Genomic DNA, 18,649 nt, shown 5'->3' with positions numbered 1-18,649 from the left:
GAAAGAATAATAGTACTTACACAGTATTACCAAGTGCCAGGCATTGTTCTGAGCATTTTACATGTTTTTACATATATGTATACACACACACACACACACACACATTTAATCCTCACATCGACCTCATAGATAGATACTATTTTATTATTTCTGATTTACAAACGAAGAGTCCGAGAAACTACAGGGGCTAAGTAACTACCCCTCAACCCCCAAAAAGCACACACAATATATAAATAGAATTCAAAATTCAAATCTAGTCAAGTTGGTTCCAGAATCTGTGCTTTTAACCATCTCATTACTGGTAATATGATTCTCATTTTACAGAGAAGAACACCGAATTTTAGAAGAGTTAGGTGAACTCTGTGTGTCACTGCTAGTAAGTGGCAACGCTAGGGTTTGAACCAGGCTCCAAAGCCCTTGCTCTTTCCTCTGTACCATGCTTCTTCCCAAAGGAGAGAAAAAAAATGTTTTCACTTTTAAAATTCTACTTTCGAAGGATTCTGTGAGAATTTCGTGAGGACTTGAGAGGGGACCAAACAGCTTCCTTTTGGTCTTAGTATCAATGATGTCTTCTCAAGCATATGGTCTATTGGCCTATTTATAGCCAGGCACTGCGAGGGGGTTGCTTTTCCCACTGACGTGTTAATTCCAAACACCTGTCTCATTACTCCCTCTCCGATTGCTCTAGAGCCTCATAGCTGAGCGTGTTACTGTACTGATAGCTCTGTGAATGTTTGCTTTGGGAGTGGAAGGATGATGGCAGAGCTCAACCTCAAGGTCCTCCGCCTACATTGGGAATATGTGATGCTCACCTGACACGTGCATATTTCCTTTGGGCTTGAACACATGTGTTCCTTGGTGTTTCATGCATTTGCCAGCCAGAAAGGGAGTTCTCCAGTGGGTCTGAGAAACAAAGTATCTATTTTGTTAAGATTCCCAGGCTTAGACTGGGAGAGGGAGTTGGTTGTGCTGTGCAGGGTGTTTACACGGTGAGCCTGGAGTGCTGTGGAGGCTTCAGGGTGTATTCTGCTGTGGGAGCCACATGGAGCGTATGAGTCTCACCTAACCTCTGACACTGACCACCCTTCTTTGCAGTGTGGAGGCTGCCAGCATTGGATTCGTTGTTGTTATCGACAGACGAAGAGACAAGTGGAGCTCCGTAAAGGCATCCTTGACACGAATAGCTGTAAATATTTATTTTTGTGCTTTTATTATAAAAGTCATTTAAATTATCTGTTCAACTATTTCATATCAAAGTCCTGGGGAAAAGGCAATTATTTTATGTCAAATTTTGGGAAGGTCTTTGTAACAGGTGCTGTTATGTCACATCCCTATCTCCTCTGCCATCTGCAGGTCACCTGCAAACAATTCTGAGCCTGTCAAAGACTTCCTAAGTCTCTCTACCTTACTGACTTCTCTGGTCACTGAAGAGGGGCAGGTGGGGAGTGCTGGAAAGTTAATGCCCCAGGAGTAACCTGCAACCATTGAGTTAAAGGATTTGGTAGATAAATATCTCAGCTTCCAGATCTGCAGTGGGGCAATTCTGAGGTGTGTTCCACACAGTATCCCAGAGGGTCTCAGCCGCCTTTGCCTACGGCAGTAACCCCCTCATTGAGATATTGCCGCTCTATTCATTGTTGTCTTCCTCCCCACTCCCTCATTTGTGCTTCCTGGAATCGCTTCCCCAACAAACTACCTGTACTTAAATCCTTGTCTGAGGATTTGCTTTGGGGGCAATTCAATTTAAGACAGTATTTATTATTTCAGTATTATTATTATTTTTGAAACAGTGTCTCACTCTGTCACCCAGGCTGGAGTGCAGTGGCGTGATCTCAGCTGACTGCAACCTCTGCCTCCTGGGTTCGAGAGATTCTCCTGCCTCAGCCTCCCAAGTAGCTGAGATTGCAGGCGTGCACCACCACACTTGGCTAATTTTTGTATTTTTAGTAGAGACAGGGTTTCACCATATTGACTAGGCTGGTCTCGAACTCCTGACCTCAAGTGATCTGCCCACCTCAGCCTCCCAAAGTGTTGGGATTACAGGCTTGAGCCACTGCACCTAGCCAAATTATTTATTCATATATTAGAAAGACAATGGCAAAAACAGACACAATGATATTTAAGTAGCGTGGTGGGAGGTGTGCTTGCATTTGCATTAAATTATATCACCTTGGATTGGCCTCCTTTTGCTTATAGTCTGATTTTGATCCCTGTCTGTTGTCTTTCAGCAAGTAGATGTGTCCTTCCTCTGTAGGGACCTCAGACTTGTGAACTCCACCACAAGCAGAGACCCCTTAGGGCCAGCTAAGTCAAGCATTTTTACGTGAGCATAGGCCCTCTGGGGCAGTTGGGACTGGCTAAAGAGGATGGATGTGGTAGTGTGGTAAAGCAGGACAGAAGAGGGACATTTGAAACCTCACTTAAACCTGCTTGCAGAAGGAGTCACACACGCAAACATGCCCACACACGGAGTCCCTCTCAGATTGCTCTGGAGCCTCATCCAAATTCACAAATTATGTCTCAGCTAATGCTTTCTGTCTTAGCACAACAAAGCGCAAGGTTCTTCTGTTAGGAGCTTGCGTTTAAAGATGGGGAAGAGAGTCCTCCCATTGCCGCATGGATTGTTTTCTCCCTTTAGTTTAGTTGTGGATATAGGATTTATCTTTGGGATAGCTGCAGCCATGATTGATGCCCATGACTATTCCAGAGGTCTGGTCTCTAGAGAGTTCTGGCTTTCCAGGGTCCATACATAATACATGAGTAATCTAATGTCTGAGCCTAATTTGTCCCAGAATTACATTGATCACTTTATATGTAAAACATGCTATAGTGCAGGGATCCCCAAATCTGGCTACCTGCCAGAATCTCTTCAAGTGCTCATTGAAAATACTGATACCTAGATTATCTCATCCCAGTCCTAATGAATCAAAATAGTCTGGAGTAAAGACCTGATTTAGAAAAAAAAAAAAAAGCCCCATAGGAGGTTGCTTTGGGGGAACCACTGGAAGAATGGAAAGCTATGGCAGTTTCCATGGAGACCTGGGTTCCTAAGTCTGCCCCGAAGCAGTTACATGAACCTGCTCAGAATCTTGCCTCGAGATGAGGGCGATACTTTCTGAAAGCAACTTAGCAATAATATACATCAAGAATACTTAAAATACGAGCTCTTTGATTCAGTAATTATTTTATGAATCTAGCCTAAGAAAATATTCCAAGATGTGGATAAAGGTGTTCATCTCAGTGTCATTTACAATAGTAAAATTATCAAAAAGCCTAAATGATTAACAGTAAGGGAATGGTTAAATAAATTGTACACCCATAAAAAATAATATTTCCAAGGAATTTGTTAATAACAGGAATAAAAGCCTTTGGTATAACATTAAGTGAAAAGGCATTATTACAAAATATTTTAATAATATGAGCCATGATAAAGATATTTAAACAGAGAAAACATCCTATAAGTAAACAGATGGAAATATTAAGTATGGCTATGAAAACCCATGGGTGAGTTTTCACTTTCTAATGTATACTTTTATTAATTTCCCAATTTTTCTATAAATAATATGAATTATTTTTATAAGCAGAAAACATTTTTCTTGCTTGTTTGGTTTGCTTTGTTTTTTTACGAGGGGTTAGGATTATCCGACCTCTAAGGTCTCTTTTAGCCCTGAAATCTGGTGAAATTTACATCCATGGCATCCATTTTAACTTTTCCTTCTGTGATCCTGATCTTGGGCAAGGGGAGACCAAAGTAGACCCTGGTAATGGATATGACATTTTCTCTCTCCTCCTGACACTTTTCCTGATGCTTGCAGGTGGCATTTCCAGGAAACTTACAGCTCATATTCATCCTTCGTCCATCTCGCTTTATCCAGAGGACATTCACTGACATTGGCATTAAATACTATCAAAATGAATTTAAAACGAAAGTGCCGGTAAGCAAGACCTTTCATCTTGTCTCATTTGGTTAGGGCATCTGGCGAAGATGGCATTTGGGCAGGGTTTCTGGGCAAGGTAAGATTCAACAGGTAGAGAGGGAGGAAAGAGTTCTCTGGGCTGAGGGAACCGCATGTGTGAAGGCACAGAGGCAGGAAGTACACACTGGACTGAGGCCCATGGGAAGTCTCATTTTTGTTGGGGCACGTAAACAGTAATCTTTTGGAGGAAAGAGTAAGAAACAAGGACTAGATCTTCAGTGTGAGGACACAGGTTTTGGATTTTATTCAGTAGACAGTGGGGATCCAGGGAAGATTTTCTTTTTTCTTTTTTTTTTGAGATAGAGTTTCGCTCTTGTCATCCGGGCTGGAGTACAATGGTGCAATCTCGGCTCACCGTCACCTCTGCCTCTGGGGTTCAAGTGATTCTCCTGCCTCAGCCTCCCAGATAGCTGGGATTACAGGCAATGCGCCACCACGCTTGGCTAATTTTTGTATTTTTAGTAGAGACGGGGTTTCTCCATGTTGATCAGGCTGGTCTCGAACTCCTGGCTTCATGTGATCCGCCCGCCTCAGCCTCCCAAAGTGCTGGGATTACAGGCATGAGCCACCATGCCGGCCCCAGGGAAGGTTTTCTAGGTGGGGAGTGACATGGTAAAATTAGTCTGAAGGTGGTGTCTAAGATAATAGAAAGGGACTTGGGAGGAAGCTAAATTGTATAGGTGAAACAAAACACAGATCTAAAATATGGGGGTGATATAAATACCGGAAGCTAAAGTAAAGAGTCAACATTGTGATTTTCAGAAGAGAAAAACAAATTAAAACTAAAACATTCAAAATTTTACCTATAACTTTGGCAAACAGATATGAGAAAACAAGCACTCTTGTATTTCAATGGTAGGAATGGATTTGGTAATGAGCAATGTGAAGGACTAATTATCAGTATTTATAGAAAATTCAAATGTACACCCTCTTTCACCCATCTGTAAAGTTATCCTACAGATATTTTCACACATCTGCACAAAGCTGCTTAGACAGCGATATTCATTATTAAGCTGTTTATGAAGGTAAAAGATTGAGAATAACGTAACGCTTGACAATAGGGGACTGGTTAAATAATTATCTACCCAATCAGTGAAATACTTTGTAGCCAATAAAGTGGTAAGTTATGGTACAACCACAATGGAAACAGCTGATAGTTTCTTTTTTTCTTCTTTTTTTTGAGATGGAGTCTTGCTCTGTTGCCCAGGCTGGAGTGCAGTGGTGCAATTTCAGCTCACTGCAACCTCCACCTCCTGGGTTCAAGACATTCTCCTACCTCTCCCAAGTAGTTGAGATTACAGGTGCCCGCCACCACGCCCAGCTAATTTTTGTATTTTCAGTAGAGATGGGTTTTTACCATGTTGGCCAGGCCGGTCTTGAACTTCTGACCTCAAGTAATCCACCTGCTTCAGCATCCCAAAGTGCTGGGATTACAGGCGTGAGCCACCATGCCCTGCTGACAGTTTCTTTATAAGTAAACATACACCTAACCTATGACCCAACCAGGAGAAATGAAAACCCAAATTCACAAAAAGGCGTACACAAGAATGTCCATCAGCTGATCAACGGAAAAGTATATGTAAGTTGTGGCACATTTATATAATGTAATACCATTAAGCAATAAAAAGGAGTGAAGTACTGATGCGTTCAACAACATGGATACATTTCAGACATATTCTCTTGAGAGAAAGAAGTTAGACACTAAACAGTATGATTATGATTCCTTTTAGAAAAATTTCAAGAACAGGCAAAACTATGTTGTGATAGAAAATCAAAACAGTGGCTGCTGTTAGGGATGAGGGGTGGTGGAGACTAGTTGGAAGGAGACAAAAGGAACTTTCTAGGAAATGTTCTGTATCTTTTTTGTTTTGTTTTGTTTTTTTTGAGATGGCGTTTCACTCTGTCACCCAGGCTAGAGTGCAGCAGCACGATCTTGGCTTACTGCAACCTCTGCCTCCCCGGGTTCAAGCGATTCTCCTGCCTCAGCCTCCTGGGTAGCTGGGATTATAGGCACCCGCCACCACGCCTGGGTAATTTTTGCATTTTTAGTAGAGATGCGGTTTCACCATGTTGGCCAGGCTGGTCTCGAACTCCTGACCTCAGGTGATCCACCCACCTCGGCTTCCCAAAGTGCTGGGATTACAGGCATGAGCCACCATGCCCGGCTAGGTTCCATATCTTGATTCGGTGGTGTTACATGTCTATATACATTTATCAAAATGAATTGAACTCTATCCTTAAAATTTAGGCATTTTAGTCCATTGAAAAATAAAAAATAGATAACATAAGTCTATAGTGATTACATATTACATTTTCTAATATATATTCTTGGATGTTTTATGTTTAGTTGAAACTAATTTCAAACTCATAGAAAAATTGCAAGAATAAGAATAGCACAAAGAATATCACATGCCCTTTGTCCAGATTCACCCACCCATTGTTAACATTTTATCATCATCTGGTTATTTCTTATCACTTGCTTCTCTCTATATATACTTATATATATATATATATATATATATACACATAAGAATGTTATATATTTATGTTTACTTAGAATAATATTTTTACAGTCACATGTATTATGTATGTATTACCTTAGTTTGTTCATGCTGCTATAATAAAATACTGCAGACTCAACAGTTTGTAAAGAACAGAAATTTATTTGTCACAGTTCTGGAGGTTGGGAAGTCCACAATCAAGGTGCCACCAAGTTTGGTGTCTGGTGAGGGACCCAGTCTCTCCTTCCAAGATGGCACACTGTTGCTCCCTCCTTGGGAGGTGATGAACGCTTTGTCCTCACATGGAAGGAGAGTGGAAGAGCAAAAGAAGCGAACTCACTCCCTCAAGCCCTTTTTGCTTTGTTTTGATTTTAGAGATGGGGTCTCTCTCTGTCACCCAGGCTAGAGTGCAGTAGCTTAGGATCATAGCTCACTGCAGCCTCGAACTTCTGGGCTTGAGTGATCCTCCTGCCCAGGTTGCTGGGACTACAGGCACACACCACCATGCGTGGCTGATTTTTTTATTTTTTGTAGAGAGGGGATTTTGCTGTGTTGCCCAGGCTGGTCTCAAACTCCTGGGCTCAACCTATCCTCCTGCCTGGGCCTCCCAAAATGCTGGGATTATAGGTGTGAGCCACTGTGCCCAGCCACCCTCAAGCCTTTTCTAAGGGTGTTAATTCCATCCATGAGGAAGGAACCCTCATAACCTAATCACCTCCTAGAGGCCCCACCTTCCAATATCATCACCTTGGTGATTAGGTTTCAACATATGAATTTTGGAGGGCAACATACATTGAAACCATAACATGTATTATAGTGTATATGTATGTTTGTAATATGTTTATGTATTTATATGTATTGCTTCTGTATATGTATTGTAATGTATATGTATTTATCTGTATACTTAGAATAAATATACATATGAAGAGATCCATACACAATATATTTAATATGTGTACATATATACAGGATATATGTAGAAGATCTACTCTAGGATTGGGTCTTGGATTTAGTTATCATATCTCTTTAGTTTTGTTTAATCTAAAACATTTTCATAGCCTTTCTTTGTCTTTTTTCTTTTCTTTTTCTTTTTTTAAGACAAGAGTCTCTGTTGCCCAGGCTGGAGTGCAGTAGTGCCATCACAGCTCACTGCAGCCTCCATCTCCTGGGCTCAATGTATCTGCCCACCTCAGCCTCCTGAGTAGCTGCTACCACAGGTATGCACCACCAGCACGCTCCACTATGCAGGCTATTTTTTTAATTTTTTTGTAGAGATGGAGTTTCACCATGTTGCCCAGACTAGTCTCAAACTCCTGGGCTCAAGCCATCTGTCCGCCTTAGCCTCCCAAAGGGCTGGGATTACAGGCATGAGCCACTGTGCCTGGCCCTTTCTTTGTCTTTTTTTTGTTTTTTTTTTTTTTGAGAGGGAGTTTCACTCTTGTCGCCCAGGCTGGAGTGCAATGGCGCGATCTCGGCTCACTGGAACATCCGCCTCCCAGGTTCAAGCAATTCTCCTGCCTCAGCCTCCGGAGTAGCTAGGATTACAGATGCCTGCCATTACACCCGGATAATTTTTGTATTTTTTTTTTTTTAGTAGAGACGGGGTTTCACCACGTTGGCCAGGCTGGTCTTAAACTCCTGACCTCAGGTGATCCACCCACCTCAGCCTCCCAAAGTGCTGGGATTACAGGCGTGAGTTCCCGTGCCCGGCCCTTTCTTTGTCTTTTATGCTACTCAAGTGATACATGTCCTTCTCGGAGTATCGCCTGGAGGCCCACGGTGCTCATCTGTCCCCTATTGGTGAAGTGAATTTTGATCCCCTAGTCAAAGTGTTGTTGTCCACTTTCCCAAATATTAAATAGATTCTTTCCCTTGCAACTAATAATCTTTGAAGAGTCACTTTAAGATCATGCAAAAATCCTGCTTCTCAAAAAGTCCAATCTCTCTTTAATATCCATTAAAGATTCTTGCCTGAAACAACCTTTATTTATTGGTTGCAAAATAATGATTTTCCAACTCCAGCACTCTGATCATTTACTAATCAGAAGTTGGTATTTTACTGTAAGCTAGAGCCTTCCCTTCTCACCTATTTGTCTATTATCGTTTTGGATTCTTAGTTTTTCACTGGTTTGTAATTCATTGCCATTCTCAATTATCGTGGTGCTCCAGCTGTCCCAGATTTGGCCACCGGGAACCCCTTCAAGCTGACTCTTGTGTCCTTGTGACATGTCCCTATCATGTTTATTTTTTTTGTTTTTTTTGGCACTTCCTTACTTTCTGGCCTAATATGATCATCTAGGCCCCTCTCAGGCATGCTCTGATCCAGCTTTGTTACCGGCCATTTCTCTTAAGAGCCCTGGTTCTTTTTGGTGTTGAAAATATTAGAGTCCAAGATCTGGATGCAAGATGTGCTATTACTACTTGGTATCTTTGTTTTTAGGCTCTTTCAGCAGACAGAAGCTCTAAATATATGCATGTATATGCACATATACATGTACATATTTGTAATTACAAATATCCTAGAAATCACAAGTTCATACTGATACCTTAAATTTCAGTCCATGTAAGATGTATATTTAAGTGAGGGTAAAGTCAAGGGAGAACAGTATATCCAGTAGGTTCCCATTTGGATAAAATAAGAGGGCTATATGTATGATTGTGCATAGATCATCTTGAGAAGGATACACAAGATATACAAGAAGCTGGTTAAAGTGGTTGCCTTCTGGATCTCCACCTAGATGGCTGGGGCTAAGTGGGAAAGGGGAGGATTTTTCTATTTAGATAGACTTTTTCTGTTCAAATTTATTACTATCTATAAATATTATCTGTTCAAAATTAACAAAAAAATAGCTTTAATTAAAATTACTCTGAAAGAGGGCCGGACGCAGTGGCTCAAGCCTATAATCCCAACATTTTGGGAGGCTGAGGTGGGCGGATCATCTGAGGTCAGAAGTTCAAGACCAGCCTGGCCAACATGGCAAAATCCTGTCTCTACTAAAAATATAAAAATTAGTCAGGCATGGTGGCATATGCCTGTAGTCCAGCTACTCGGGGGGCTGAGGCAGGAGAATCGCTTGAACCTGGGAGGCGGAGGTTGCAGTGAGATGAGATCACGCCACTGCAGTCCAACCTGGGCAACAGAGCAAGGCTCTGTCTCAAAAAATAAATAAATAAATAAATAAAAATAAAATTACTCTGAAAGAATATTTAACCCATCTCAGTGAAGACTTGCCATCTTAGACAAGGGATTTTTCTCATTTTTCTCTCTCCTTTCCTACTCTTATTTTCCTTGTTTTGGTTCCATCTTATATTAATAATCAAATTTCTGAAAATCCTTTCTTTCCTACTTTGGGGATTAGCCAAACTCAAAATGAATTTCCCATTCTATTTTAAATACTCATTTTTGAAATACTTGAGTGTTTAAGGAAAATGTGAGACCTGAGTTCTTTGCTCAGTTTTCCTAACTTGAGTAACTGTTGATGTTTGGGAAGAGATGGAGACTGACAAGAAGCCAATGACGTGTCATCATCTTCATGAGTACCTTCATGACTCCCCTTCAAAAATGAAGACTCATCAATTCTTCTTGCCATTCAAAAACGTTTGGAGTTGGAACTGAGCATTTGACCAAATGTTGTGCATATTTCCCTGATTGCATATAAAACACATGTGTTTTATACATATGATACATATGATCTAGGTGTGCTCATATGTACACAGATACATTTGTGACTTATGCGCTCCTTTTCATGTGGTGCATCTACACCTAGGAGGGACTGAACATTTGCTTTATCTTGATACTCTGACTTTAGCTACTTCTATTTGTGGTAGTGTAGGTTGATTCCCTGCCTGACCTGCTTTTGATTTTAAACTTAAAATCAACTTTTGAAAAAGCTCTCAGTCACCCAAACCCTGGGCACATTGAGTAGGGCATTCTTTAATGCAGGTTCACTCCGTAAGTTACCATTTCACCTGACGCACAAGGTCACACTCCCTGGTAGCGCTGATGCTCCAGAAACGGCAGAGTCTGAAGTTACCAAGCTTAATGAAATCTAACTTCGAAATACGTGTTGCCTTCTCAATGACAGTTCAAACTGTCAGTTTATCTTCTTTATTTTTAAAACATGGTTGTGATATTAGCACTTTACTTTGTAGCTTCCTAGCCTCTCTTATATTATAACATCTTCCTGGTCATTTCTAGTTAGATAATTATATTTTCACGTGTTGGGGGGAAAGGAGTTTATTTTGCCTGACTGGTATGGGAATCAGGTGGGCCAAGGATGTAATTGTAGTCAAGTGACAGCCTCCCCTACCTTTATCTGTGGAGGGTAAGTACTTTGATATAGTAAATTGTTTTCGTTTTGTTTTGCTTGAAACTGTGTCTTGCTCTGTCACTCAGGCTGGAGTGCGGTGGCACCATCAGGACCACTGCAGCCTCAACCTCCTGGGCTCAAGTGATCCTCCCGCCTTGGCCTCCCAGTAGATGGTTTCTGAGTCCCTGTTGCTGGCCAGGCACTTCCCTATTCTGGAACAGCTGTACTCATAGCCGCCTCACAAAACTGTTAATGTGAAGTCACCAAGGCAGTCTTGTAAAACTCCTGAAGAGGCTATGATCGTGGAAATTGGTTGCTTAAAATGGAGTTTGTGTCAGAATACAGGAAATGCTTCTTGTGCAGTTAAAAGACCATGTATTTCTTTGAAAGAACAGTTTTAAGCATCTATAGATAAGAACACAAATGTGTACAGAAAAGGAAAAGAAACAAGACATTTTTAGCTTTTAACAATTGTTCCAAGAATATGCATGTATGGTAAAGTTGGTGGGGCCACAGGAAGAGACAGGTTTGGAAGGAAGAAGTTTACAATATTCACATGTCCCAGGGGTCAGGGTCACCTCATGTCGCATGGGCCACTGGGGAAGCACCAAGCTTTGGTCAGGAGGCAGAGGAAAGTCTAGGACAGAGCGTTTACTGCAGTAACCTCTGCAGGCAAAGCAAGGCAGGATTTAGTATGGACTAGTTTGAATAACTCCTGCAATCTTTGGGGTATAAGGGTTGTTTCTTTGTTACATGGTACCTGGCCCTGGGATGACTTAGGGCAAGGTAAACAATGGCCTGGTGTGTGAGAGTTTGATAAGGCGGTGGTTGGGGATTTGGATTTGAGACTGGTTGTTTTGCGTATGAAAGACCTGCTCCCAGCTAACCCCTTCGCTGTCTCTAAGAAGTGGTTAGCCCTGGGGTGGGGGTGGTGGGGCAGTCTCTTCCTAGTCATGGAGGCCACAAATGCCAGAGCCTCAAGAGTACAGAAAATAAGAAAATGTGGCTCATGTCATTGACCCTGGAATGAGAGGATGACAAATAGACAAAAACAGAATCCAAGAAAACACAGAAAAAATGTTTTAAGGCCAGTTTTACCTGCTTAATGTGTCCTATGGGTTTGATGAGCAGAGTTATTCTGCTTTTTTTCTTCACTATATAGAATATAAAAACTTTTTAAACATTTCTATCCTGTAAAGATTAAAAGAAGAAAAAAAATGTGGGGAAACTGCCTCTCGTTTGTTTTTGAAAATTCACATCAGGTAAAATTCACTCTCTTTGGTGTACAGTTCTATGAAGTTTGACAAATGCATGGTGTTATCTAGTCGCCACAGTAAAGATTCAGAACGGTCCCATCACCACGCAAGACTTCCTCACTCTGCCCCTTTGTAGCCAGCCCCTCTCCCCATCCCTAATCCCTGGCAGTCACTGATCTGCTCTCCAACCTTATAGTTTTGCCTTTTTGCAGAGAGTCATACAAATGCAATTCCAGCCATGTGCTGCATAACAACATTTTGGTTAACAATGGAACACATATACAATGGTGGTCCCATAAAATTCTAAAACTGTATTTTTACTGTACTTTTTTAAAAAAAGTTTCTCCTTTTCTTTCCTTTCCTTTCCTTTCCATTCCTTTTCTTCTTCTTCTTTTTTTTTTTTTTTGAGACAGGGTCTTGCTCTGTCACCTGGGCAGGAGTGCAGTGGTGTGATCATGGCTCACTGTAACCTCAAACTCTGGGGCTCAAGCTATCCTCCCACCTTAGCCTCTTCAGTAGCTGGGACTACAGGTGCGCACCACCATGCCCGGCTGATTTTTTTTTTTTTAATTTATTTTTTGTAGAGACAGGGGTTTCCTTGTGTTGCCCATGCTGGCCTTGAACTCCTGAGCTCAAACGATCCTCCTGTGTCAGCCTCCCAAAGTGTCGGGATTACACATGTGAGCCACTGCCCCTGGCCCCTTTTCTGTGTTTAGATGTGTTTAGATACAGAAATACTTTCCATTGTGTCATACTTGCCTACAGTATTCAGTACAGTAACATGCTGTACAGGCTTGTAGCCTAGGCACAGTAGGTTACACCAGTTAGCCCAGGCGTGTAGCAGGCTGTACCATCTATGTTTGTGTAAATGCACTTTATGACTGAGCAGCAACGAAATTGCCAAATGGCGATTTTCTCAGAATTGATCTCTGTCATTAAGTGACACATGACTGTGTATACTGAGTGGCCTTTGAGTCTGACTTCTTTCACTTAGCATAAAACATTTGGGGTTCATCCATGTTGCTGGGTGTGTCCGTAGTGCTTTCCTTTCATTGCTGAATATTATCTCACGTTATAGAGGTACCCGTTTATCCGTTCACCATTCACCAGGAAAGAACATTTGAGTTGTTTCTAGTTTTTAGTGATTAAGGATAAAGCTGCGGCCAAACATGGTGGCTCACACCTGTAATCCCAAAACTTTGGGAAGCTGAGGTGGGTGGATCACCTAAGGTCAGGAGTTCGAGACCAGCCTGGCCAACTTGGTGAAATCCTGTCTCTACTAAAAATACAAAAATTAGCTGGGCATGGTGGGGGGTTCCTGTAGTCCCAGCTACTCTGGAGGCTGAGGCAGGAGAATTGCTGAGGCGGAGGTTGCAGTGAGCCGAGATCAGGCCACTGCACTCCAGCCTGGGCGACAGAGCGAGACGCCGTCTCAAAAAAAAAAAAAAAAAAAGAATAAAGCTGCTATAAACATTCACATACATGTGTTTGCTGGGCCACAGAGTAGGTTTATGTTTAACTTTAAAAGAAACTGCCAAACTGTTTTTGCAAAGTGGCTCTATCATTTTGCATTCCCACCAGCAATGTATGTGAATTCCAGCTGCTTCATACTCTTACCACCTTTTCAAAAACGAGGGTATTTTTTTTAAATTAGTCATTTAGTAGGCATGTTGTGGTATCTCACTGTGGTTTTAATTTGCTATTTCCTAATGATTCATGATATTGAGCCTCTTTTCATATATTTATTTTCCATCTGTATATGTTCTTTGGTGATGCTTCTGTTCAAATCTTTTGCCCTTTTTTAATTGGGTTTTTGTTTTCACGTTGTTGGGTTTTGAGAGTTCTTTATATGTTCTGGATATAAGTCACTGTCAGATCTATGACTTGCAAGTATTTTCTCTCAGTTTGTAGGTTGGATTTTCATTTTCTTAACAGTGTCTTTTGCAGAGCAAATGTTTTTAATTTGGATGAAGTCCAGCTTATCAGCTTTTCTTTTATGGGTTATGCTTTTGGTGTCATATCACAGAACTCTTTGCCTAACCCAAAGATTTCTCCTAAAATTTCTCTGAGAAAACACTTTCTCTACTCACACAACACTTCTGACACCTAATGTGTGGGGGTTTTTTTTGTTTTTTTTTCCCACATCAAGCAGTTCTCCAACTGTCTAGACACCAGTCAGGGGTTCTACAATTCAATTCAGACACTGAAGTTGGCATCAGATCCCACAAGTTAAGGGCTCCGTCCCTCAAGACTGTCCCCGCTTCAGATGCTAATTTTAACTCTGGGCGTCCTATACTTCTGACCTACCAGCTGTGGATTAGGGGGGTTCCGACAGCCTCCTCCTTGGGTTCTATAATTTGCTAGAATGACTCACAGAACTAAGGGAAACACTTTACTTATGTTTACTGGCTTATTATAAAGGATATAACTCAGGAACAGCCAGATGAATGAGATGTATAGGGCAAGGTGTGTGGGATGCACAGAGCTTCCAAACTCTTTCCAACACACCACCCTTCCAGTACCTTGGTGTATTCACCAACCTGGGAGCTCCATAAATCTCCTTGTTCTAGAGTTTCTATAGAGTTTAATCTTCTTCCCAGAGGTCAGTGAGTGGGGCTGAAAATTCCAAATTATAATCACTTGTTTTTTTCTGGACACCAGCTCCATCCAGAGGCTATCTAGGGTTCCCACCCTGAGTCACCTCATTAGTGTAAACTCAGGTGTGACCAAAGGGGTTCATTATAAATAACAAAAGATACTCCTATCACTCAAGAAATTATAAGGGTCTTAGGAACTCAGTACCAGGAACCACGGACAAAGACTAAATACATTTCTTATTATACCACAGTTTTCTTCTACATTTTCTTCCAAGTTTAATGTTTCGTGTTTAGATCTATGATCCATTTTGAGTTAATTTTTGTGTAAGATGTGAGATATGTCAGCCTAAATAACAGACAGGGAGAGGCTCTCTAAAAGAAAACAATATTTATTCAGGAACAGGGCATTGAAATGGGAATATGTATGTCATAGTAAACTATGTGCTATTCAGGAAGGTAGAGGGAGACAAAGGTTTTTAAAGGGAACATGAGGAGCATTATGTAATTGTTTCGAGATCATTATTATTGGCTACAAAGATCAATAACAAGAGTGATGCCAATCAGAAGTTGGACAGGCAGTTAAATGTTGCAGTGGCCTGTGTGCCAGGTTGTGTTTTTTGCAGTCCTTTGTGATAGTTTTGTTATCAGGCATACAAGTGTGAGAACCCTTTCTTTGCAGTCTTCCCTGGCCTGTTGGTTAGGTTTTATTTATTTATTTATTTATTTATTTTTATTTATTTATTTTTTGAGACAGAGTCTCATTCTCTCACCCAGGTTGGAGTGCAATGGTGCTCTCTCGGCTCACTGCAACCTCTGCCTCCCAGGTTCAAGTGATTCTCCTGCCTCAGCCTCCCAAGTAGTTGGGATCACAGGCGCCTGCCACCACGCCCGGCTAATTTTTGTATTTTCAGTAGAGACAGGGTTTCACCATGTTGGTCAGGCTGGTCTCAAATTCCTGACCTTGTGATCCACCTGCCTCAGCCTCCCAAAGTGCTGGGACTACAGATGTGAGCCACCACGCCCGGCCTATTTATTTATTTTTTAATGCTAGTGACTCTGTTTTGATTCCGGCTACTTTCATAGGTGTGGGTCAAGATTCCTATTTTTACATGTGAATGTCCGGTTGTTTCAGCACCATTTGTTTAAATAGAACTATTTCTCCATTGAATTACCTTTGCACCTTTGTAAAAAAATCAGATTATTGTTTGCCGGGGTTCAGGGAGGGATGTTGGGGGTGGGAGTTGACTGAAAGGTGCGGCACGAGGGAGGTCTTTGTGGCGATGGGACAGTTTTGCATCTTGCTTGTACTGGTGGGTACAGGAAACAACATATGTGGGAAAATGACAGAGCTACACACACATTATAAGCATATCAAATTCCTGGTCTTGATATTGTACTGTAATTATGTAAGATGTAACCATTGGGGGTGAAAGGTGCCTAGGACCTCTCTGTACTGCCTTTGTAACTTCCTATGAAACTATAATTATCTTTGCAACTTCCCGTGAATCTATAATTACTTCGCAGGATAAAAAGGTTTGTGGTTTTTTTTTTTTTTTTTTCTTTTTTTTTTTGAGATGGAGTTTCACTCTCATTGCCTAGGCTGAAGTACAATGGTGTAATCTCGGCTCACTGCAACCTCTGCCTCCCGAATTCAAGCGATTCTTTTGCCTCAGCCTCCCAAGCAGCTGGGATTACAGGCACCCGCCACCACGCCCGGCTAATTTTGGTATTTTTAGTAGGCACGGGGTTTCACCATGTTGGCCAGGCTAGTCTTGAACTCCTGACCTCAGGTGATCTGTCCGCCTCTGCCTCTTAAAGTGCTGGTATTACAGGCGTGAGTCACTGTGCCCAGCCTCTTCACAGGATAAAAAGTTTAAAAAATCAATTGATCGTATTTGTGTGGGTCTATCAGGACTTGCTTTTTTTTTTTTCCATTGATCTATTTGTCCATCCTTTGTCATTACCACACTCTTCTTTACTGCAATTTTATTAAGTTTTGAAATTGACAAAACTTATGTGAATTATTCAACTTTTTCTTCTTTTACAAAATTGTTTTACCTATTCGATGTCTTTTGCATTTCTATATGAATTTTAGAATCAGTTTGTTAATTTCTATAAAAAGACGGCTGGGATTTTGATTATGGAATTGTTTTGACTCTACAGATCAATACTTAACAGTATTAACTCTTCTAATATAATCCTTTGTTTTTAATTTTCACTTTTCGCTTTCAACTTAAAATTCCTCTTTGTCATCTAAAGCTTAAGATGAGAAAGCAGAGTTTTGGCAAGTGTGGGATATCACACCTCCCTAATGGTGCAGAAAATATGCAGCCTGGCAGCACAGGTTTCTGAAACTCCAGACCCTGTGCAAGGTTACTTCTGCCTAATACAATGTTGCACATTGGGTATTTTTTTAAATGTCGATTATTACCATAGCAACTCATACTCCAAGAAGCAAAATACATTTTTAGCTTGATAATTTCTAATGACCTGTCCTAAAATTTCTAATTTTAGAAAGAATAAAAACCTTTTAAAAACTCCCATAAGTGGTTTAAAATTTTTAGGTGAGAAAGGCACAGATAGATTGAGGGTTTTATCCATTCTCATATTATAAAGATAACTTTTAAAAGCCCCAAACTGTTTTCAGAAGTGGAGGAGCAAGACATGGGCCTGACAAGGTTAAGGTGGTGATAGGTAGTAATCAAATCCCACAGAGCCTGAGTCTCTCTAGAGCAGGGTCTGTCTTGTTTACTGTATTATCCCCCAGCACCTGGCACTTTTTTTAGTAGTTCAATACATATCTGTTGAAAGAATAAATCAGTTTTGTTGCATAATTTTGACCTATAGACTTTGGGCCACTATTTTTTTTTTTTTTTTAAGAGATGGGGTCTCCCTCTGTCACCCAGTCTGGAGTGCAGTGATGCGATCACAGCTCATTGAAGCCTCAAATTCCTGGGCCCACGGAGTCCTCCTGCCTCAGCCTCCTGCGTAGCTGGGATTACAGGTGCAAACCACCGTACCTGGCTGGGCTCTAATTTATATTCTCATTCCAAAGTGGATTCATTCCTGGACTAATACTTTATAATAATAGAAGAAAGTCCATATTCTTATGTCCTCTGACCAAGAGTTAATTTTCAAAATAATTAACAGGGAGTGAAAAAATATAATGTCATAGTTAAAGGCTTCAAAGATGTGTTTCAGAGATAGGAGTGAGGAGTCCTTGTCCCACTCAGGAGTGAGTAGAGGGTGTGATCTAGTCACTGAGTGAGCCAGAACCACACCCAGGCCAGAACTACTGCCAAGGAATAGAAAGGGGCAATTTGGGATGTGTCAGCTTCCTCTGGATGTGTGAGTGTTCGCTCATCAGTGGAACTGCTAGTTTATAAAACCCAACGCCCTGTTACCTCCAGATCCCCTCAATGCAAGCCAAAGTAGGGACACATCAATATTCTTCATCGGGGCGCATCAGTGTAATGAGTCTTTTCAATGCATACTCTTTCCCTGTATTCTAATTTTATTTTGACATTTAACCGACCAGCTTTGATTGGGCTTCTCATGGTAGACTTTCAGGCCATAACACAACACTTGATTTTGGTGGCTGAAAGGTGTACCTTAGCTTGGGAACTTTTGACTGAAAATTCACGTAAAGCGAGGCCTGACTTCTAGGTAGCCTGGAACTGCGCTCCCTGAGCCAAGTCAACATTTTGTCACAGGCTATACCACACTTTGGTATTTCTCATTCAAAAGCGAAAAATGGAAGAGACTTTAAAATATTTCCCTGCTGGATATAGTAACTGTTTTTTTTCTTTTTTTTGAGATAGGGTCTTGTTCTGTCACCCAAGCTGAAGTGCCATGGTGTGATCACTGCTTGCTGCAGCCTTAACCTCCAGGCCCAAGCAATCCTCTTGACTTAGCCACCTGAGTAGCTGGGGCCACAGGTGCATGCCACCACGCTGGGCTAATTTTTTAAAAATTTTTCTGGTGATGGGGTCTTGCTGTGTTGCTCTG

The 18,649-nt window shown here is 41.3% G+C and overlaps 1 protein-coding gene across 1 annotated transcript in view; it reads left to right on the top strand.

The window, feature by feature from the left end:
• MCF2L2 (MCF.2 cell line derived transforming sequence-like 2) overlaps positions 1–18,649 on the top strand; it is a 247,265-nt gene that overhangs the window by 84,905 nt on the left and 143,711 nt on the right. Inside the window, exons 4-5 of the mRNA XM_054479976.2 lie at positions 1,096–1,186; positions 3,816–3,935. Coding sequence (XP_054335951.1) covers positions 1,096–1,186; positions 3,816–3,935 — 211 coding nt within the window. The remainder of the gene's footprint in view (positions 1–1,095; positions 1,187–3,815; positions 3,936–18,649) is intronic.

This window comes from Pongo pygmaeus, chromosome 2 (genome assembly GCF_028885625.2).
Source record: "Pongo pygmaeus isolate AG05252 chromosome 2, NHGRI_mPonPyg2-v2.0_pri, whole genome shotgun sequence".
Lineage (NCBI taxonomy): Eukaryota > Metazoa > Chordata > Mammalia > Primates > Hominidae > Pongo > Pongo pygmaeus.
Note: the sequence above shows the minus strand (reverse complement) of the source record. Positions and strands in the feature narration are given on the sequence as shown.